General features: G+C 27.7%; 1 protein-coding gene across 1 annotated transcript; it reads right to left on the bottom strand.

The window, feature by feature from the left end:
- Positions 1 to 3,014: 3,014 nt before the first annotated feature.
- On the bottom strand, positions 3,015 to 5,146 carry LOC126909109 (venom protease-like). The gene is made up of 7 exons (XM_050691502.1): positions 4,788 to 5,146; positions 4,215 to 4,445; positions 4,020 to 4,153; positions 3,846 to 3,958; positions 3,520 to 3,782; positions 3,268 to 3,431; positions 3,015 to 3,204 (listed from the first exon to the last, which is right to left on the bottom strand). The coding sequence occupies exons 1-7, from the start codon at positions 4,888 to 4,890 to the stop codon at positions 3,031 to 3,033; spliced, it is 1,182 nt and encodes a 393-aa protein (XP_050547459.1). The 5' UTR covers positions 4,891 to 5,146; the 3' UTR covers positions 3,015 to 3,030.
- Between the last annotated feature and the right edge of the window lie 10,455 nt (positions 5,147 to 15,601).

Raw genomic sequence — 15,601 nt, forward strand, 5'->3', positions numbered from 1 at the left:
AGTCCTATATCATTGTAATGTGACTTTGATTTATCGTATTTATGATGTAAAATTCTTTCACTTATTTCATAATCAACTGGCATTGCATCATCAGTATTTGAAGCTTGATTCAGTTCTCCAAGACGAATCCAACGAGCTATACCTCTATCGAAAGACAATAATTTGGTTAAAATTCCTCATGGAAAGCTATAAAAGAAAAATCATTACAATGCTAGAGAATTTTCACAATGGGCTGCTGTAAGAATCCATCTATTGCTAATTAGCGTGCCTCCACAAAGCCAATAAACATGTTTTAAAGAGCTTCCATATCCTACAAGAGCCTATAAATCAGTTAAATCAAATAAATTATTATAGAATACACCGACAAATTTATATTTTTACGATATGAGGAAATTCTTTAGGTTTAGCTTTAGTTCCTCCAATTATATCAACTTTATCGCCATTATTCATGTTATTGTCATCTATTGTATCAGTCCTACCATAGCTTTTANTTTTCTCGACCGTATGACTAATTTTTTTAAAGACCTTGAGGACCGCATTATGCCCTTCACTGTGGGTGGGGGGTGCGGTGAATGAATTTAAAGGGGCTACAGCTTGTCCTGTGTTGAGAGCGAGGGGCTGTAGTCGAGGTTGAGGGCCCGGTGAATGGCGAGATGAAGTGGTAGGTCGTTAAAAATTTCGTCATTTTGGCCGAGAGCTACGCGCTCGATTTTGCTATCGGCGACGAACGAACTGGTTGTTCGCGCTGCGCGTTGTTAAATTGCAATTTAGATTTGAATGGGATTGTGATTGTGGGCCAGCTTAACTGTCGGTGCTTTTCCAGTCATAGTGTACGTTATTGACCGTATTTTAATCGAATTAACCAAAAATGAAAAGTACAAGTGGTAGTTTGTTTTTGTTATTCGGAAATACGATATCAACAATCGCGAGAATACGCGCTTTGCGTTCGCGTATGAACGTTAACAATGCTGGCCGTTTGTATTATTATTGTTATTGCTAGATAGTGTACTAATAAAGCACTATGACAGTGAATTGTACCTGGGAATGTGATTGCAATGATGGTAATCGTAATCTTTATGATCGTGACGACACAATTAATAATACAAACGGTTTTATGGGACCCGGTTGTCAAATGTAACGATCGCTGTGGTATGATAATGTGTATGATCACCCTACCTGCCTAGCGGTTTTATCGAAACACTGAAATGGTTGTGTTCGCGGCGTTGTGCGACTCAAGGTCGTCAGTGCGCGTGTATGTATAAATACAAAATCGCCAGAAATCCTACCGTGTTTAAAAATACACCGAAGGTGGAAATCTACTATTCGCGAGGTAGATAGTATCTAAATAACCGGGTGGGAAATCCACTGCTGTCACCAGTGAACTGTGTGATTGAAATAATTTGGAGAAAAGTGAATGTAAAGGAAACCTAGCTGTCTTATTTGAAAAATAAAAATGAAGTCAGCAACTGGTTTTCTTACCTTAATCCAATTTAAGACCGGTTGAGATCCTTACCGGGGAGCCAGTTGACACGACTTGCGTCGCAAAAATGTGGTCGACACTGGTTTTGAGGGTAGAGACCCGTGGGCCGTTTATTAAATGAGCGACAACAGATTANAGTGGGCCGTTTATTAAAAGAGCGACAACAGATTATGTTAACAAAAATAAAACAAACCGAAAAGATAAACACAGTAATAATAATCTTCGCATAATATCGCGGCACTTTCGCTGGCGTCGACGACGCGATGTTCGGCGTAATCCTTGGACGGCAAAATGGTTAGCAGCGTTGTAGGCGACGGTGCGCGGGTGCGGTTCGGCTGTCGACGTTGTCGCTTTCACAACGGGAGGAAGACTCTCGCACCATTTGCGGCGGGTCGTCGTCGGCCGTGCGGCATTTGCTGAACTTTGCACCGTAGCGTATAACACGCGGTGTTGGTCAGCCAAATACTCATAGTAGGGCGACAGCTGATAAAGGTGGCACGAGTCGCGGGGCATCGTGTATAACGAAGCGACGCGGGCCGTGTCAAAGGTAACACGATTATTTTAACACGCGTTGTGTCATAACTTTTGGTTAAAAGTTAGCAAAAACATATTAAGTTAATGTAGTAGAATTTACATTAATTTTCGCTATTCATTTCACTATAACCATATTTATTTCTAATAATAAGTGAGTATTATTTTTAAATATGTTCCATTATTTTTATCACTTTAGTTCTAATAGCAGTACTAGGTACCAAAACATTTTTGTTTTGGCAATTTTTCTTACTTCTAGTAAAATAGTTCATTTATATTATATATTTTTTAGTATATGTTGAAAAATGATTACAGAAACAAAAAATATTGTGAGACCTCTATTGATAATATATTGAACTCAAAATTTTACTTTAAAAGAATATTTTAAAACAGAAATTAACTGAAAAAAAATGTATTATTAATCGAACAAATTCTTAGAAAAAAATTGTTTTAGATTAACTTACTAAATATGGTAAAAATATTTGAAACCCGCAATCATTTCGATTCCCAGTTCTACTTAAAAACACTCAGTTCAAATTATTTATATTGAAACAAAAAACTAATTTAGGGTTACAGTGATCACTAAAATCATAAAAAAGCATTATAATGAATTTCATGATACGATGAAACTCTTATATTAGTATTTTTACAAAATATCAAAATTGATATGCATTATAAGAAAGTTTTTAATCAATTATATACTATTTTAACCAATTATACAAGTCAGAACTGGGCATTAACTAGTTAATAAGTTAAAGTTAAGTTAAACTTTTTTAGATTAATGGAGATATTTAGATTTTACATTAAATAGTTTAATTTAATTGTCTTTTACCTATAAATATAACTGAATATAAAACCAATTGTTATTGATTATAATTATATTTTTTTCCATTTTCATTGTTTAACTGTATAAATATTAGTTAAATAATTTTAGAAATAAATATTAATAATATTTAAAAAAAACCTAGATCTATGCGTTTTTANTAATAATATTTAAAAAAACCTAGATCTATGTGTTTTTAATTAGGCCATACAATTGGTTCAATCCAAGATATAAAATTAGAAACTCTGGTGTAAACCCCAGGGGATTCGTGAAAACCACAAATCTTTCCAAACGATGTAATTCCTATTTGTAAATACATTCCATAGTCAAATGTAGGGTGTTTTATTTGTAGTGGACCACCTGAATCTCCCTAGTTATAAAAAAATTATTAATTTTTTTTATTTTCATTTTCTGAAATTTTAAATTTATAAACCTGACAAGAGTCTTTTCCATCTTCATCTGAACCAGCACACATTTGACTTTCGTGTAGTATTCCATTAGATAATTTAGACAAACCTGAGTTGTAACTTTTATTACAATTATCAGTTGAAACTGAATTTAGTGTTACTTTTAATAAATCGTCGCTAAAAGATCCACCTGTAATGATAAATATAAATTATGATATTTAATATCGCACTTTTTTAAACAGTCATATGAATTTTAAACTATAAAATTAAATTTAAACCATTTTCAGTTTGTCCCCAGCCAATAGCCATTACTTCAAATGGTTGAATATTTGGGTCTGTATTAATACATATTGGTAAAATATATTCTGAAAATATGACATCTTTATTTAAGCGAAAAAGTCCTATATCATTGTAATGTGACTTTGATTTATCGTATTTATGATGTAAAATTCTTTCACTTATTTCATAATCAACTGGCTTTGCATCATCAGTATTTGAAGCTTGATTAAGTTCTCCAAGGCGAATCCAACGAGCTATACCTCTATCGAAAGACAATAATTTGGTTAAAATTCCTCATGGAAAGCTATAAAAGAATAATCATTACAATGCTAGAGAATTTTCACAATGGGCTGCTGTAAGAATCCATCTATTGCTAATTAGTGTGCCTCCACAAAGCCAATAAACATTTTTTAAAGAGCTTCCATATCCTACAAGAGCCTATAAATTAGTTAAATCAAATAAATTATTATAGAATACACCGACAAATTTATATTTTTACGATATGAGGAAATTCTTTAGGTTTAGCCTTAGTTCCTCCAATTATATCAACTTTATCGCCATTATTCATGTTATTGTCATCTATTGTATCAGTCCTACCATAGCTTTTAAATAGTTTTGAATACTGCAAGCACACTATAATTATTAAACATTTAATTGTAAATTAAATAGAACGAATAATGTAGATAATTTCTACTTTCAGAAGCCTTTGAATATGATTTTGTCTTATTTTGTCGAATTAAATTATAATTATCACTTGCACTACTAACACTTGGTGGACAGCATACCACTGGTTCTAATCCAATAAATGAGCATAAACGAAGATTTTTACGATGATGGACACTAATATTTTGAGCTATTACACAATCTCCATGTTTTTGACAAATATAGCTTAAACTAGTATCTTTATATTCTTTACACACTTCTCCTAAAAATACAAAAATAATATAAATATCCAAAAATATAGGGAGTTTAGCTGTAAACTTAAAATTGTCCCGTATGTAATTTTGAAATTTTATTCAATAAAAATTCTGACTCTAAGTCTGATCTCAACTTTTTCAGAGTGTCAAATGTAATAAAAATACAACATAAATTTTTACTAAGTACTCATTTTTAAGTAGATCAATAGAGACATAAAAACTAAGACATCATTTGTATATTTATATTATAAAACTTGTACTAATATTCAATTTATTTGTTTATAAATAAATATATGAACTTAATTCTAAAAAAATGACACATTTATTAAACATCGTAATTTTCAACATACCTTCATTTAATTGTAGTAAGTTTTCATAGCAAAATGCTAGTTTAAAATCACAATAAATATAAGACGCAAACAAAAAAGCGTATATTTTAAATTTAACAATCATTTTGCTTAAATTGATATATAAATTAGCTATTTTTAAGGTCAATTAATAATATTTATTATATTATTAATGAATTGACCATCATATCGCAATGAATACAGAATAGCAACTGGTAAATTTGTTGGGTTGTCCCAGTGTACATGCTTTGATGTTGATACTTATACTGGTTTTCCGCTAGAAATAATACACATTATTTCAAGGTTTCTTTAACTGCCACTTAAAATATGATTTCAGAACTTCATTCTTAAATGCACTAATTCAAAACTTGCTTTTTGTAAAGATTTATTTAAAATTTAATATAAATAACATTATTCTGCACAGTAATGCATTCATTTTAATTTTGCAACATATTTTGCTAAAATGATATTTTGATAATTGTTTGATTTACTTAAATATTTTACATGATTTGCATTATTCTTCAACTTATTTTAAAATAACAAATTACGATTATCATGTCATATTTGAAATTTCACATTTTTTAATATTACGGCTTAATAAATAAGAAGTAAAAAGATGTCTAAGATTTAAATTAAAACAAATTTTGATGAATGATAATCAAAAAGAATAAATGGTAGCTTTGAAGGTGTTCAGAACCAGCAGTTGTAGTTATGAAAAATCATGGTTTTATGGTTATTCTTCTAAAATACACATTTGTAATTCTAGCACTAAACTTGTTAAGGATATAAAAAATGATGTTTACAAATAATTCAGGTGTATTCCACAAAATAAAAAAAATGTTCCTTCCAACAATTTATTTTTTTTTGTTTCCAACCGTTAGGATGGTTAAATACCAATTTGGTAAGTATATCCTGGGGAAATTTTTTAAGTGCAGTCGTTTCCCGTTGGCTTCTGCGCTGGAAAAATGGTGCTTTTTCCGCCACCATAAAAGCGCACATATGGTCACCCATCCGTTCACTTACGGCGGTAGGCGCGGCTTGACACTAGAGTTATATCAACAATTAGCGTGATCAACGTGCTACTCAAAAACATATTTTTAAAAATTCAGCTGAATCATTGTAAAGCAGTCAAATATATTAAGAAATTAAACTTCTATATATATGTAAAAAACTAAGAGCACTTTTTGAATTTTTGGGATATGTTAATTTGAGATAAAACGTGGACGGATAATGAAGTATAATAATTTTAACATAACAATAATAATTATTCAATAAATATAATGTACATAAGTATATAATATATACTATATATAAGTAATAAAAATATTAAAATTAGTACATAAAAAATAGGTATTATTTAAGATAATATGCTCCATTTTCGCAAAAATCATGGAAAGTAAATATTTATTAATTATTAAGAAAACAAATAAAAAATTCTTAAAATCCACTTATTTTTATTTTCAGATAACTTTTTTTGTCGGTTATAAGATAGTGAATTATGACACTTATCGACATGAAAATGACAAAAAATTACATTTTTATATAAAATGATTATATAAAAAATGATTTTTGCAGAACAATTTTTATCAAATTGTATTGACATCGTAGCCTTCAATTATTTAACAAATTATAAAGAAAAATTTTGTCTGTGATGTAATATTTTATAATTTTAATAACATAACTTCAAGGTTTTCTATTTATCATTAAAAAAAACTAAAAAATAGTGAATTTTACTTAAATTACTAAACTACTTAAACTAGAAATAATTTATTAAAAAAAATAAATAATAAATAGATGACAGATAATTTTCTCATCAATAATTTAGTAAAATATCATGGGATTTTGGAATCAATACATATGAAATAAAATATATTTATAACTATTTTGTTCTTCGTATTGCGCGCTCTTATTAAATATTTAAGTTAAAAAAATCATTTTATGTTAAAACATGTTGCAACATCTAACTATTTTTCAAAAAGTGGCGATGAATATAATAATAATTTATTATACTTATTATACTAACAGATAAATATACCTGAGAATTGTTCCTATAAGTACCTATTTCTGTGATTAGTTTATTTTTCTATAAAATAAATAGTACTATTTGATTACATCTTTAACAAGGACCTAATAGACCAGTTGTCATAAACGCTATTGAATATATTATATCACGTGGCAGATGATCTAAAGTGTTTTTGCTTACCTATCCTCTCGCCTACTCATTACGTCAAATTGACGGACTACGCGCCCTCTGTCTACCATGTACAGTTCATCAACGTCACTCAAAGAAAGTCATTATTGTGTGCTTACCGCTTTTGCACAGCAAGCGCCTTCGCTTGGTTGTATCGACATTTGGTCAATTTGTGTCTATTTTATTATATTTATTTTTGTGCATCTTTGTACTTAACTCTCTTTATTTCCCATGTCCTTATATGCTTACATCTTTTGTCGTTCACTACAAGATCAGCACTGTATTTATCGCTTCAACTCACAGTATCTCATATAGTCCACTACCATCATATACCACCAGTCAACACTCCTTGGTCAAAAAAATCCACACATTACTTATTTATTTATTAAGTTTTATATATTTTGTCATTTTTGCCATATCTGACATTTTAGTATTTAAGAGCCCCTACGCCCTTTAGATTATGGTTTCTTCATTGCAGAACTAATAATATATTTATTTACTTGATACTTAATTGTTGTCTATACGTCATTTTTTGGATATCAGTGACCTCTCTCACTCGCTCTGCTAGTAAACGCAGCAGGCTTAAGGCAAAATGAAAATCTAGTGCAGTCCAAAACTAGCCATCCCATAGTCTAACTGCCTCATACAAAACAAGTACAATTAATATAAATAATAGTAATTTTTCAGCAATGTTATGGTAGTTATTGTGCCCTCGATTCAATATTCATGTATTTTATACATAAAGCAAACGATGTTTTTTAATTTCTTCATTTAAAGCAAACGAATGTTAATTGACTACTTATATGATTTAACGACTACATACTGAAAGTAAAAAATATATACATATTATTTTTAAAAAGTTATTGATCTTCATCGACAATTTCTCTCATCTTATTCTACTTTCCCTTACATAAATATTTTTATTTTATTTTTAATCAATACTAAAAATACAAATACGAATAGTGTTTAATAAGATTGCTCAGCAAGTACTAAAGGATCGTTTAAATAATAAATGAAAAAGTCTAAATGAATGAATTATACAATGCATATTCTCTTGTAGTAAAAAATCAGCTGAGATGAAAATTCGTTCCAAATAGAACGAATTCTTTTTGTAGAAGCGAAAATATAAACTGTTTCCTTTAAAAATTTAAGAAAGAGGAACATGAACTAATTCATTTTTACGAGGAACACGACAAAATTTGTAATCCTTTAAATTTTAGTGTTTCTAACATTTATTTTTCTGGGTATTATGAATAAAAATGTACTTTTACGTTAACTTCTAACAATATTTTTTTAATTATGCCTCTATTACATTAACATTTAATCAAGTATAATGATATCTGACAGTGATTAAAATCACTATAAAAAAAAAAAAAAAGCTTCGATGCAAATCTTTAGATAGTGTTTAATTTTAAAAATTGGTGGTTTATTCCAAAAGCTACAACTTCTGCTAGTTCCTTATTAATATCCTGATTAAGATAATGTTTGTCAAATGAAAGAGGGATTATTAAAAAATATTATTCTCATAAAAAAATTGTGTTGATCCATACACTTTTCAATAAGTTATAGCATTATAAAGTTAAAAATGTAAAATATAAAATCGAGGATTTTCACACGAAAATAGCATTTGGTAGCCGTTTTCACTGTGAAAACAAAATAAAATCCGAAATTTTTTTTTTCATAATAAAGTAAATTACATTAACTTTAATTTAAGATATATATAAAAGTGTCAGACTTTCCGGAACACTTTCAAAAGTTAAGTGTAAAAGTAAATTTTTTGTGAAAAAGTTGTCATTTTAAATCTCCCTCCGTGGGCAGATAAAGGGTCAGATTTATAAAAAAAGTATATAAAATGATAGATAAAGACATCAAGTATTTATAAAAAAAAATTATATGGAAATGTTAATTTTTGAAAAAGATATGGCAGTTTTAAGTAAAAAAAATTTCGAAAATTACGAAAATTAGCGATTTTTAAATTTGTAATTTTTTGGAGATTTCCCCCATTTACGGGGAACGAAAGAAATTTTTACAATTTTCGAGGGTAATGACTTCGACTAGATACGTTTTGTAATCTTTTGAAGTATCGTTAAAAGAAATCCGTTCGGTGAAATCTGAGAAAAAGTGGTTACAGACACAAAAAAAAAACACATCATAGTAAAACCAATACCTTCTCAGCTTCGCATCGAAGCTAAAATAATAATTTTAAGCATGTTTAAAACTAAATAATTTTAATGCAAATTTATTTTTTCCGAGTTTATTATTCCAGACAAAAAATATATAAAATAAATCAACAATTTGTATACGGATAACAATTTGATAAACTATTGTACTAATTTTTAAGATTCGGTTATATAATTGTTTTATACTATTATGTCGTGTAATTTTCAATATCTATTATATATTTCAATGGTGGACAGCAAATAATTGGATCTAATTTATTAAATGAACATAGCCGAAAATTATATAATTGTTTAACGTTATAATTTTGGATGGACAAACAATTTTCGTAGCGTTGACAAATAAAATTATAACTATTATTTTCATATTCCTCACATATTTCACCTGTAATCAAATTAACATTATTTTAATTACTACTTTAAAATTATTTAGCTCAAGTAAAATATTTAAAACTTGTGTTTAAAATCCCTAGAGTAGTATTAAATTAAGCCTAGATTATATTTGAGTAGTTAGATTTAGATCTCATTCATATTATAGTAAAATAAATAGGATTTTTATCCCCGACCTTACCGCAAGAGATCTTCAAAAACCACAACACCTTGGAGTTTACTTACCATTAGGTGCAGAAACACACATCACTGATCATACATCTAGTTATTTCCATTTATTCGGATTAGAAGGCATGGGCATACTCACTTGTAAGCTGCTAATTGACCCACCCAAAATCTCCTTATCAAGTAAGAAAGACTTTTTAACTAAGTCATATACCAATAAGTAAAATTAATATTCAGGAATCTCTATGGCGCCGGGAACTACATGGAGTATAAAGCCCTATCCAGAAAACAGAGCAATGAAGTGGTGAACTTATTTTATGAGAACCAATACTATACTACAAACAACGATAATCTTGTTAAAAACAGAACCCAATTATGGAAAACTATAAAAACAATAGTTTAAAAAGAACGATCTCTTAGCAAGATAGCAAGATCATTGGATAATTTTAAACTATAATTCTATTAATAGGGCATCTGTGGATGATAACACGTTTAATATATGTTTTTGGGGTCGCTAAAACCGAATCTAAAAAACTACAAAACGTCATGATTTTGATTTTCAAAGAGACTGGCAAAGTTTATTTATTTTACTTACGAGTTTGATTGGATTATTGAAAATTACATTGAAACCCTAACATGCTTGTTATTTGATTCGAATTTAACGAGTACAAAATTATATAGTTAACGTGATCTGGCCTCCAGGTTCGAACAAGAATTTTTTTTTGACTATGTAAATTATAAGAAAACATTAAAATTGTTTATTAATTTTTTTTAAATATATTTATAGTAGTAAAATATTTTACTATTGAAGATTTTTTATTTAAATAAACATTTCTACATAAAAATCAATTATGATACTTAAGTACCTCTAATTAAACGTTGTGTTAATTAAAATAATGCATATAATTATGCACTTACCTTCATTTAGTTGGAGCAAATCAGAGTCATGAGAATATCCTAAGCAATGACATACAAAAAATATTAAAAATATTTGAATTTTCCACATCATAGTAATCACAAAGTTAAATATTAAATAAAAAAAATTACGCTTGATTATTGATGTGTTTTGATAATTTAATTCAAAGATAGTAGTTCATAACGATTGATGCTATACGTTTGTACTGAAGGATTATTTTATAAATCTACTGTGTTCAGGTATCTGATTCATATGAATGTGAATTATTTCAAGGTTTCGATTAGTATTAATCATAAATTACTATCAATAATTCCTTTAGGTTATATATACACGAAAAAATTGTTTTTAAATGTTTACCGAGAAAACATGAAGATAAAAATCAAATAATTAAAATCAATATATGGTATTTCCTTTTCAAAATCGTGATATTTTTAGAAATTATTAATTAAAATTTAGTTACCAATAATGTAAAACATATTAAGCATGAAATAATTTAGATTCGGAGTCAGTTGGTTCTTAGTTCAAGTGAGACTTAGTTATAATGTCTCTGACTTTAAAGTGTTTTTATTTAAAAATATACCAGAAAAAATAAAACTTTTAAAAGTAAACTTTTCAAATTAAAGTTGTTGTTATACCTTTTGTGTTGAAAAAGTTGTGTCCTTTAAGATGTGAACGTTTATCATACTTAAAATCATATCATTTTTTATCAAATAGCCATATTAAATTTTATACTATGTACATTTTTAATGTAATTATAATATAATATTCTTAGAAATACATAATTTTTTTTAATTGTTTTGAACATACGATTATTTTTTTTATTCACAATGAAGGCGATACACAGATATTTGTGTATATTAGTTTATCTTTATTAATACTCGAAAATGTTCTAAAAAACTTGACAACTTTAAATAACTGCAATTAAAACCTTTATCATTTACTTTATGATGAAAAAAGTTATTCTCATGAATGCTTTTTATGTATAAATAGACTTCAAATACATTTTTATGGAACGTTTTTAATAAATTTTGTCTTTTTCATAAGCATTAAGATTAAGATTAAGAAAGAAATTACATTAAAAAAACTTTCTTTATGAACATTTATACTAAAGCGTTTTATGGCAGTGATGCAATTAATTACATAGTTTTCTAAAAATAAATGAGACTAAAATTCCTATATATTAGGTTTTTTATTTAGAATGAATTTGTCATGAACTCATAACTATATGTAAATATTAGTTTTAAGGAATTTGTATTATTAGAAAGTAAAAGTAAATAATAGATTATTATTAGTTATATTAGAAAGTATAACACTAGAAACATTGTTAATTGTATTGTTAATTGATTATTATTTCTAATAAAAAGGGACCTGACCACTCATTCAGTGGTCAGTGTACAATCGATGAATGTTACATTATAGTTATTATTTTGACTCTTCTCGATTACACTTATCCGCGTGGGCAAATTGGACGTAGAAACCTCAGTTTACCACATATTATTTGGCATCCCTGGTAAATTCGTTCAGTTGGACATCTCGTATTATTTGGCAACCTTGAAAAATTGGCCCAATTAGACACATCATACTATTTGGAATCTCCGGCAAATTCGTTCAGTTGGACACCACAAGAAATTGGCAAATTATTGAAACCATCTCAAGAGATCTAACATCGGCACTTTCAACAATAATTGAAAAATGAAATATTTGTTTTTCGTGGCTCTTTTCTGGTAAATACAATTATTTTAGTATAGTTATTTTAGTTTAAGCAATAAATAGAATAAGTTTTTACTTTGTAAAATACTGCTATTGGTAAAATTTCTTTAAAAATTTTATTTTTACGAACCTTACAAAAAAAATTAACAAAAAAATAATGGCTACACAAAATAATTTTTCTATTTTCGAATTAGCTCAATTAATAGGCGAACCTTTTGAAGGCAAATCTAATACTTTAAATAATTTCATAAATGCTGTAAATGATGCTTATATTATGGCTACGGCTGAACAGCATAGACAACTGTTTTTAGCCATTAAGCTGAAAATTAAAGGCAAAGCTAGAGAATTAATTGACTCTGTAGAAATAAAAGACTGGTCGGAACTTAAAATCCTTCTTATTGAAAATTATGGAGAAGAAATTCGTCCAGATCAACTTTGTGTTGAATTACAAACCATTAAACAGAATAAAAATGAAAAAATTAACGATTTTGGCGATAGAGTAGAAAAATTAGAATTTAAACTTTATCAGGCTTATACTTACAAATTAACTTGTAAAATAAAAAAATCAGCCATTAGGGATATGTGTGAAGATCAGGCCTTAGGCGCATTTAAAAGAGGTCTTCACAATAACCAAATTAAAATTATCGTGTTAGCTAATAATCCGAAAACTTTAAGTGATGCAATCGCAATTGCTAAACAAGAAGAATTAAGGCTTAATACTGAAAATAATTTAGTTAAGTATTCTTTTAATTCAAATAATCCTAATAACTCTTGTAAAATTTGCCATAAAAATAATCATAGTACATCAAGTTGTTTTTTTCGTAATAATAACAATACAAATAATTCTCAAAATACTCAGAATTTTAATAATAACTCTAATAAATTTAGTAATAATAAAAATAACAATAAAAAATTCTGCACTTATTGCAAGAAAAATTTTCATACTCGAGATGAATGTTATAAATTAAAAAATTCTAATAAGAACGAACCTAGTACTAGTAAAAAATTTAATTTTAATGATTCTAAACAAATATCTTCCGTAAATACATCTCAAAATGATATACCTTATTGCAAAATTTTTTCATCAGATTTGAATAAAAATGTTACATTTATGATTGATAGCGGAGCACAAGCTAGTTTAATTAAAATAGGAGACTTACCTAAAGGACATAGGTATTGGGATAATTCTCTTACCACGTTAGAAGGTATTGCTGGAAATACAAACAGTCTAGGTTATACTAAAATTAATTTAAAAATAGGACATAAAACAATAACACATGTATTTTACATAGTTTCAAACAATTTTAACATTAAGTCTCATGGTATTCTTGGGTACGATTTTCTTAATGAATATGTTAAAATTATTGATTTAGGTAAAAAAGAATTAAAATTCTATTTTCACAAAAAAATTGACATAATAGACCTTTCTCTTACTAATAATTACTCGATTAAAGGCTTGTCAGAATCTATCATTAAAGTAAAAACTGTTCAAACTAATAACACAACCGGTATTATATATGACCCAATAGTAATTAACGAAAACATTTTCATTGGAACTTGTATAACGCAAATTAAAAACAATTATGCATTTGTACCGATTTTAAATACATCAGAAGAAGACGTTTCAATTTCTATTAATAATATTAAATTTGATTCTCTACCACAAGATTTCGAGCTCATAAATGTAAATACTACCAATTGTAATAATGCTAATAACAATAATAATAATAATAGATTAGCTCTTTTAAATCAAAACCTTAGGTTGGATCATTTAAATGACGAAGAAAAATCGTCTATTAATTCGTTTAATGAAAATAAAATAATATTTGATAACAATTTAGCAAAAATCTCCCAGTCCATATCTGGCTTACAGAATATTACAGCTGATTCGGTAGATTTTGAAAATATTATAATTACCCAATCCTTAGTTGAGAATAATATTATATCTCTAGATAAAACCATAAGTAAATTAATTTTAGCCATTATTTTTTCTCAGAGGAATCAATTACATCCTATAGTAATAAAACCAGAACAATTTTTAAACGAGATAAACCATATTTTAACTAAAATACCTAATAACCTTCAAGTACCAATAAATGTAAACCTTGATAACATTAACGAAATGTTTAAAATTTTAGAAATTAAGACTATATATAATAATAATAAACTAATTTTTAAAATTAAGTTACCGTTAAGTAGTATTAATAATTATATAATTTATCACATTGTACCAATATTTATTCCTTTTAATAATCAAAACCAATTTATTCATCTTACAAAAAATGTCAAATATCTTTTTACGGATAATCTAATATCGCACTATATCAAATTTGACAGCCTTAGTATTGTCAATTATTAAATGATGTGTTTGTTTGCAAAAGTGACGCATTCTTTTCCGGTACAGACAAGGTCCCTATATGCGAAACGGACCTATTAAATAATAAATATAGCCTGCCGTCGACTTGTGATGTTTATATATCACAAATTAGCTCGGAAAGTTGGTATCACTCCTACTTCCCAAATAATTGGTATTTTGTCATGGTAAAGGATACCGTAGTAACTATATCATGCAATGCACACACTATAGTTGAAAAAATAATTATAAATAAAAGTGGAAGGCTATCCCTAAAAGAGAACTGCATGGCAATAACACCATCAGTTACTCTTGAGGCTACTCAGTCTCAATTAGAATCAAAATTTGAGTCGATACCTTTGGAGTTTAGTCTATTGAACTCAAGTTGTTGCAATTATATACATAATAGAATTGCACAAAAACCCATACACCTCGAAAGAATGGAAAATGTGAAACTCGACCAGGCAGCCCTTAATAAATTAAATGAACATTTATCTTACCAAGAACGCATCGTCGACTTATTAGCAAACAAACATGTTTACGAATTTTATAACGATAATAAGTTTATAATAAATTTACTTTTTAAAACCTTCGGATTACTATTAGTGGTAGTAATTGTATATATTTATATNTTTCGGATTACTATTAGTGATAGTAATTGTATATATTTATATAAAATGTTGTAAGAAAAAACCCGTTAATAACCAACCCTCAATAAAATTAGAACCTTTAAACTTAGAAGAAAATCCAATTGTAAATAGACAAGAACGATTTATTTATAATACTAGATTTAGACGTAGGTTACTAGAAAATTTAACATAAAATTATTTGTATTTTAATTAAATATAATAAATAATATATTTTAAAATTGTAAGAAATAATATCTGAAGATATTATTTCTCTTTAAGGGTGATG

This window comes from Daktulosphaira vitifoliae, unplaced genomic scaffold, assembly GCF_025091365.1.
Source record: "Daktulosphaira vitifoliae isolate Bord-2020 unplaced genomic scaffold, ASM2509136v1 Scaffold_123, whole genome shotgun sequence".
NCBI classification, from domain to species: domain Eukaryota; kingdom Metazoa; phylum Arthropoda; class Insecta; order Hemiptera; family Phylloxeridae; genus Daktulosphaira; species Daktulosphaira vitifoliae.

Coding starts and splice junctions, on each gene's coding strand:
- LOC126909109 (XM_050691502.1), bottom strand. CDS start 4,890: ATGATTGTTAAATTTAAAATATACGCTTTTTTGTTTGCGTCTTATATT. Junction 3,783..3,845: donor TGTGAAAATTCTCTAGCATT/GTAATGATTATT, acceptor GTCTTTCGATAG/AGGTATAGCTCGTTGGATTC. Junction 3,432..3,519: donor CTGGGGACAAACTGAAAATG/GTTTAAATTTAA, acceptor TTATCATTACAG/GTGGATCTTTTAGCGACGAT.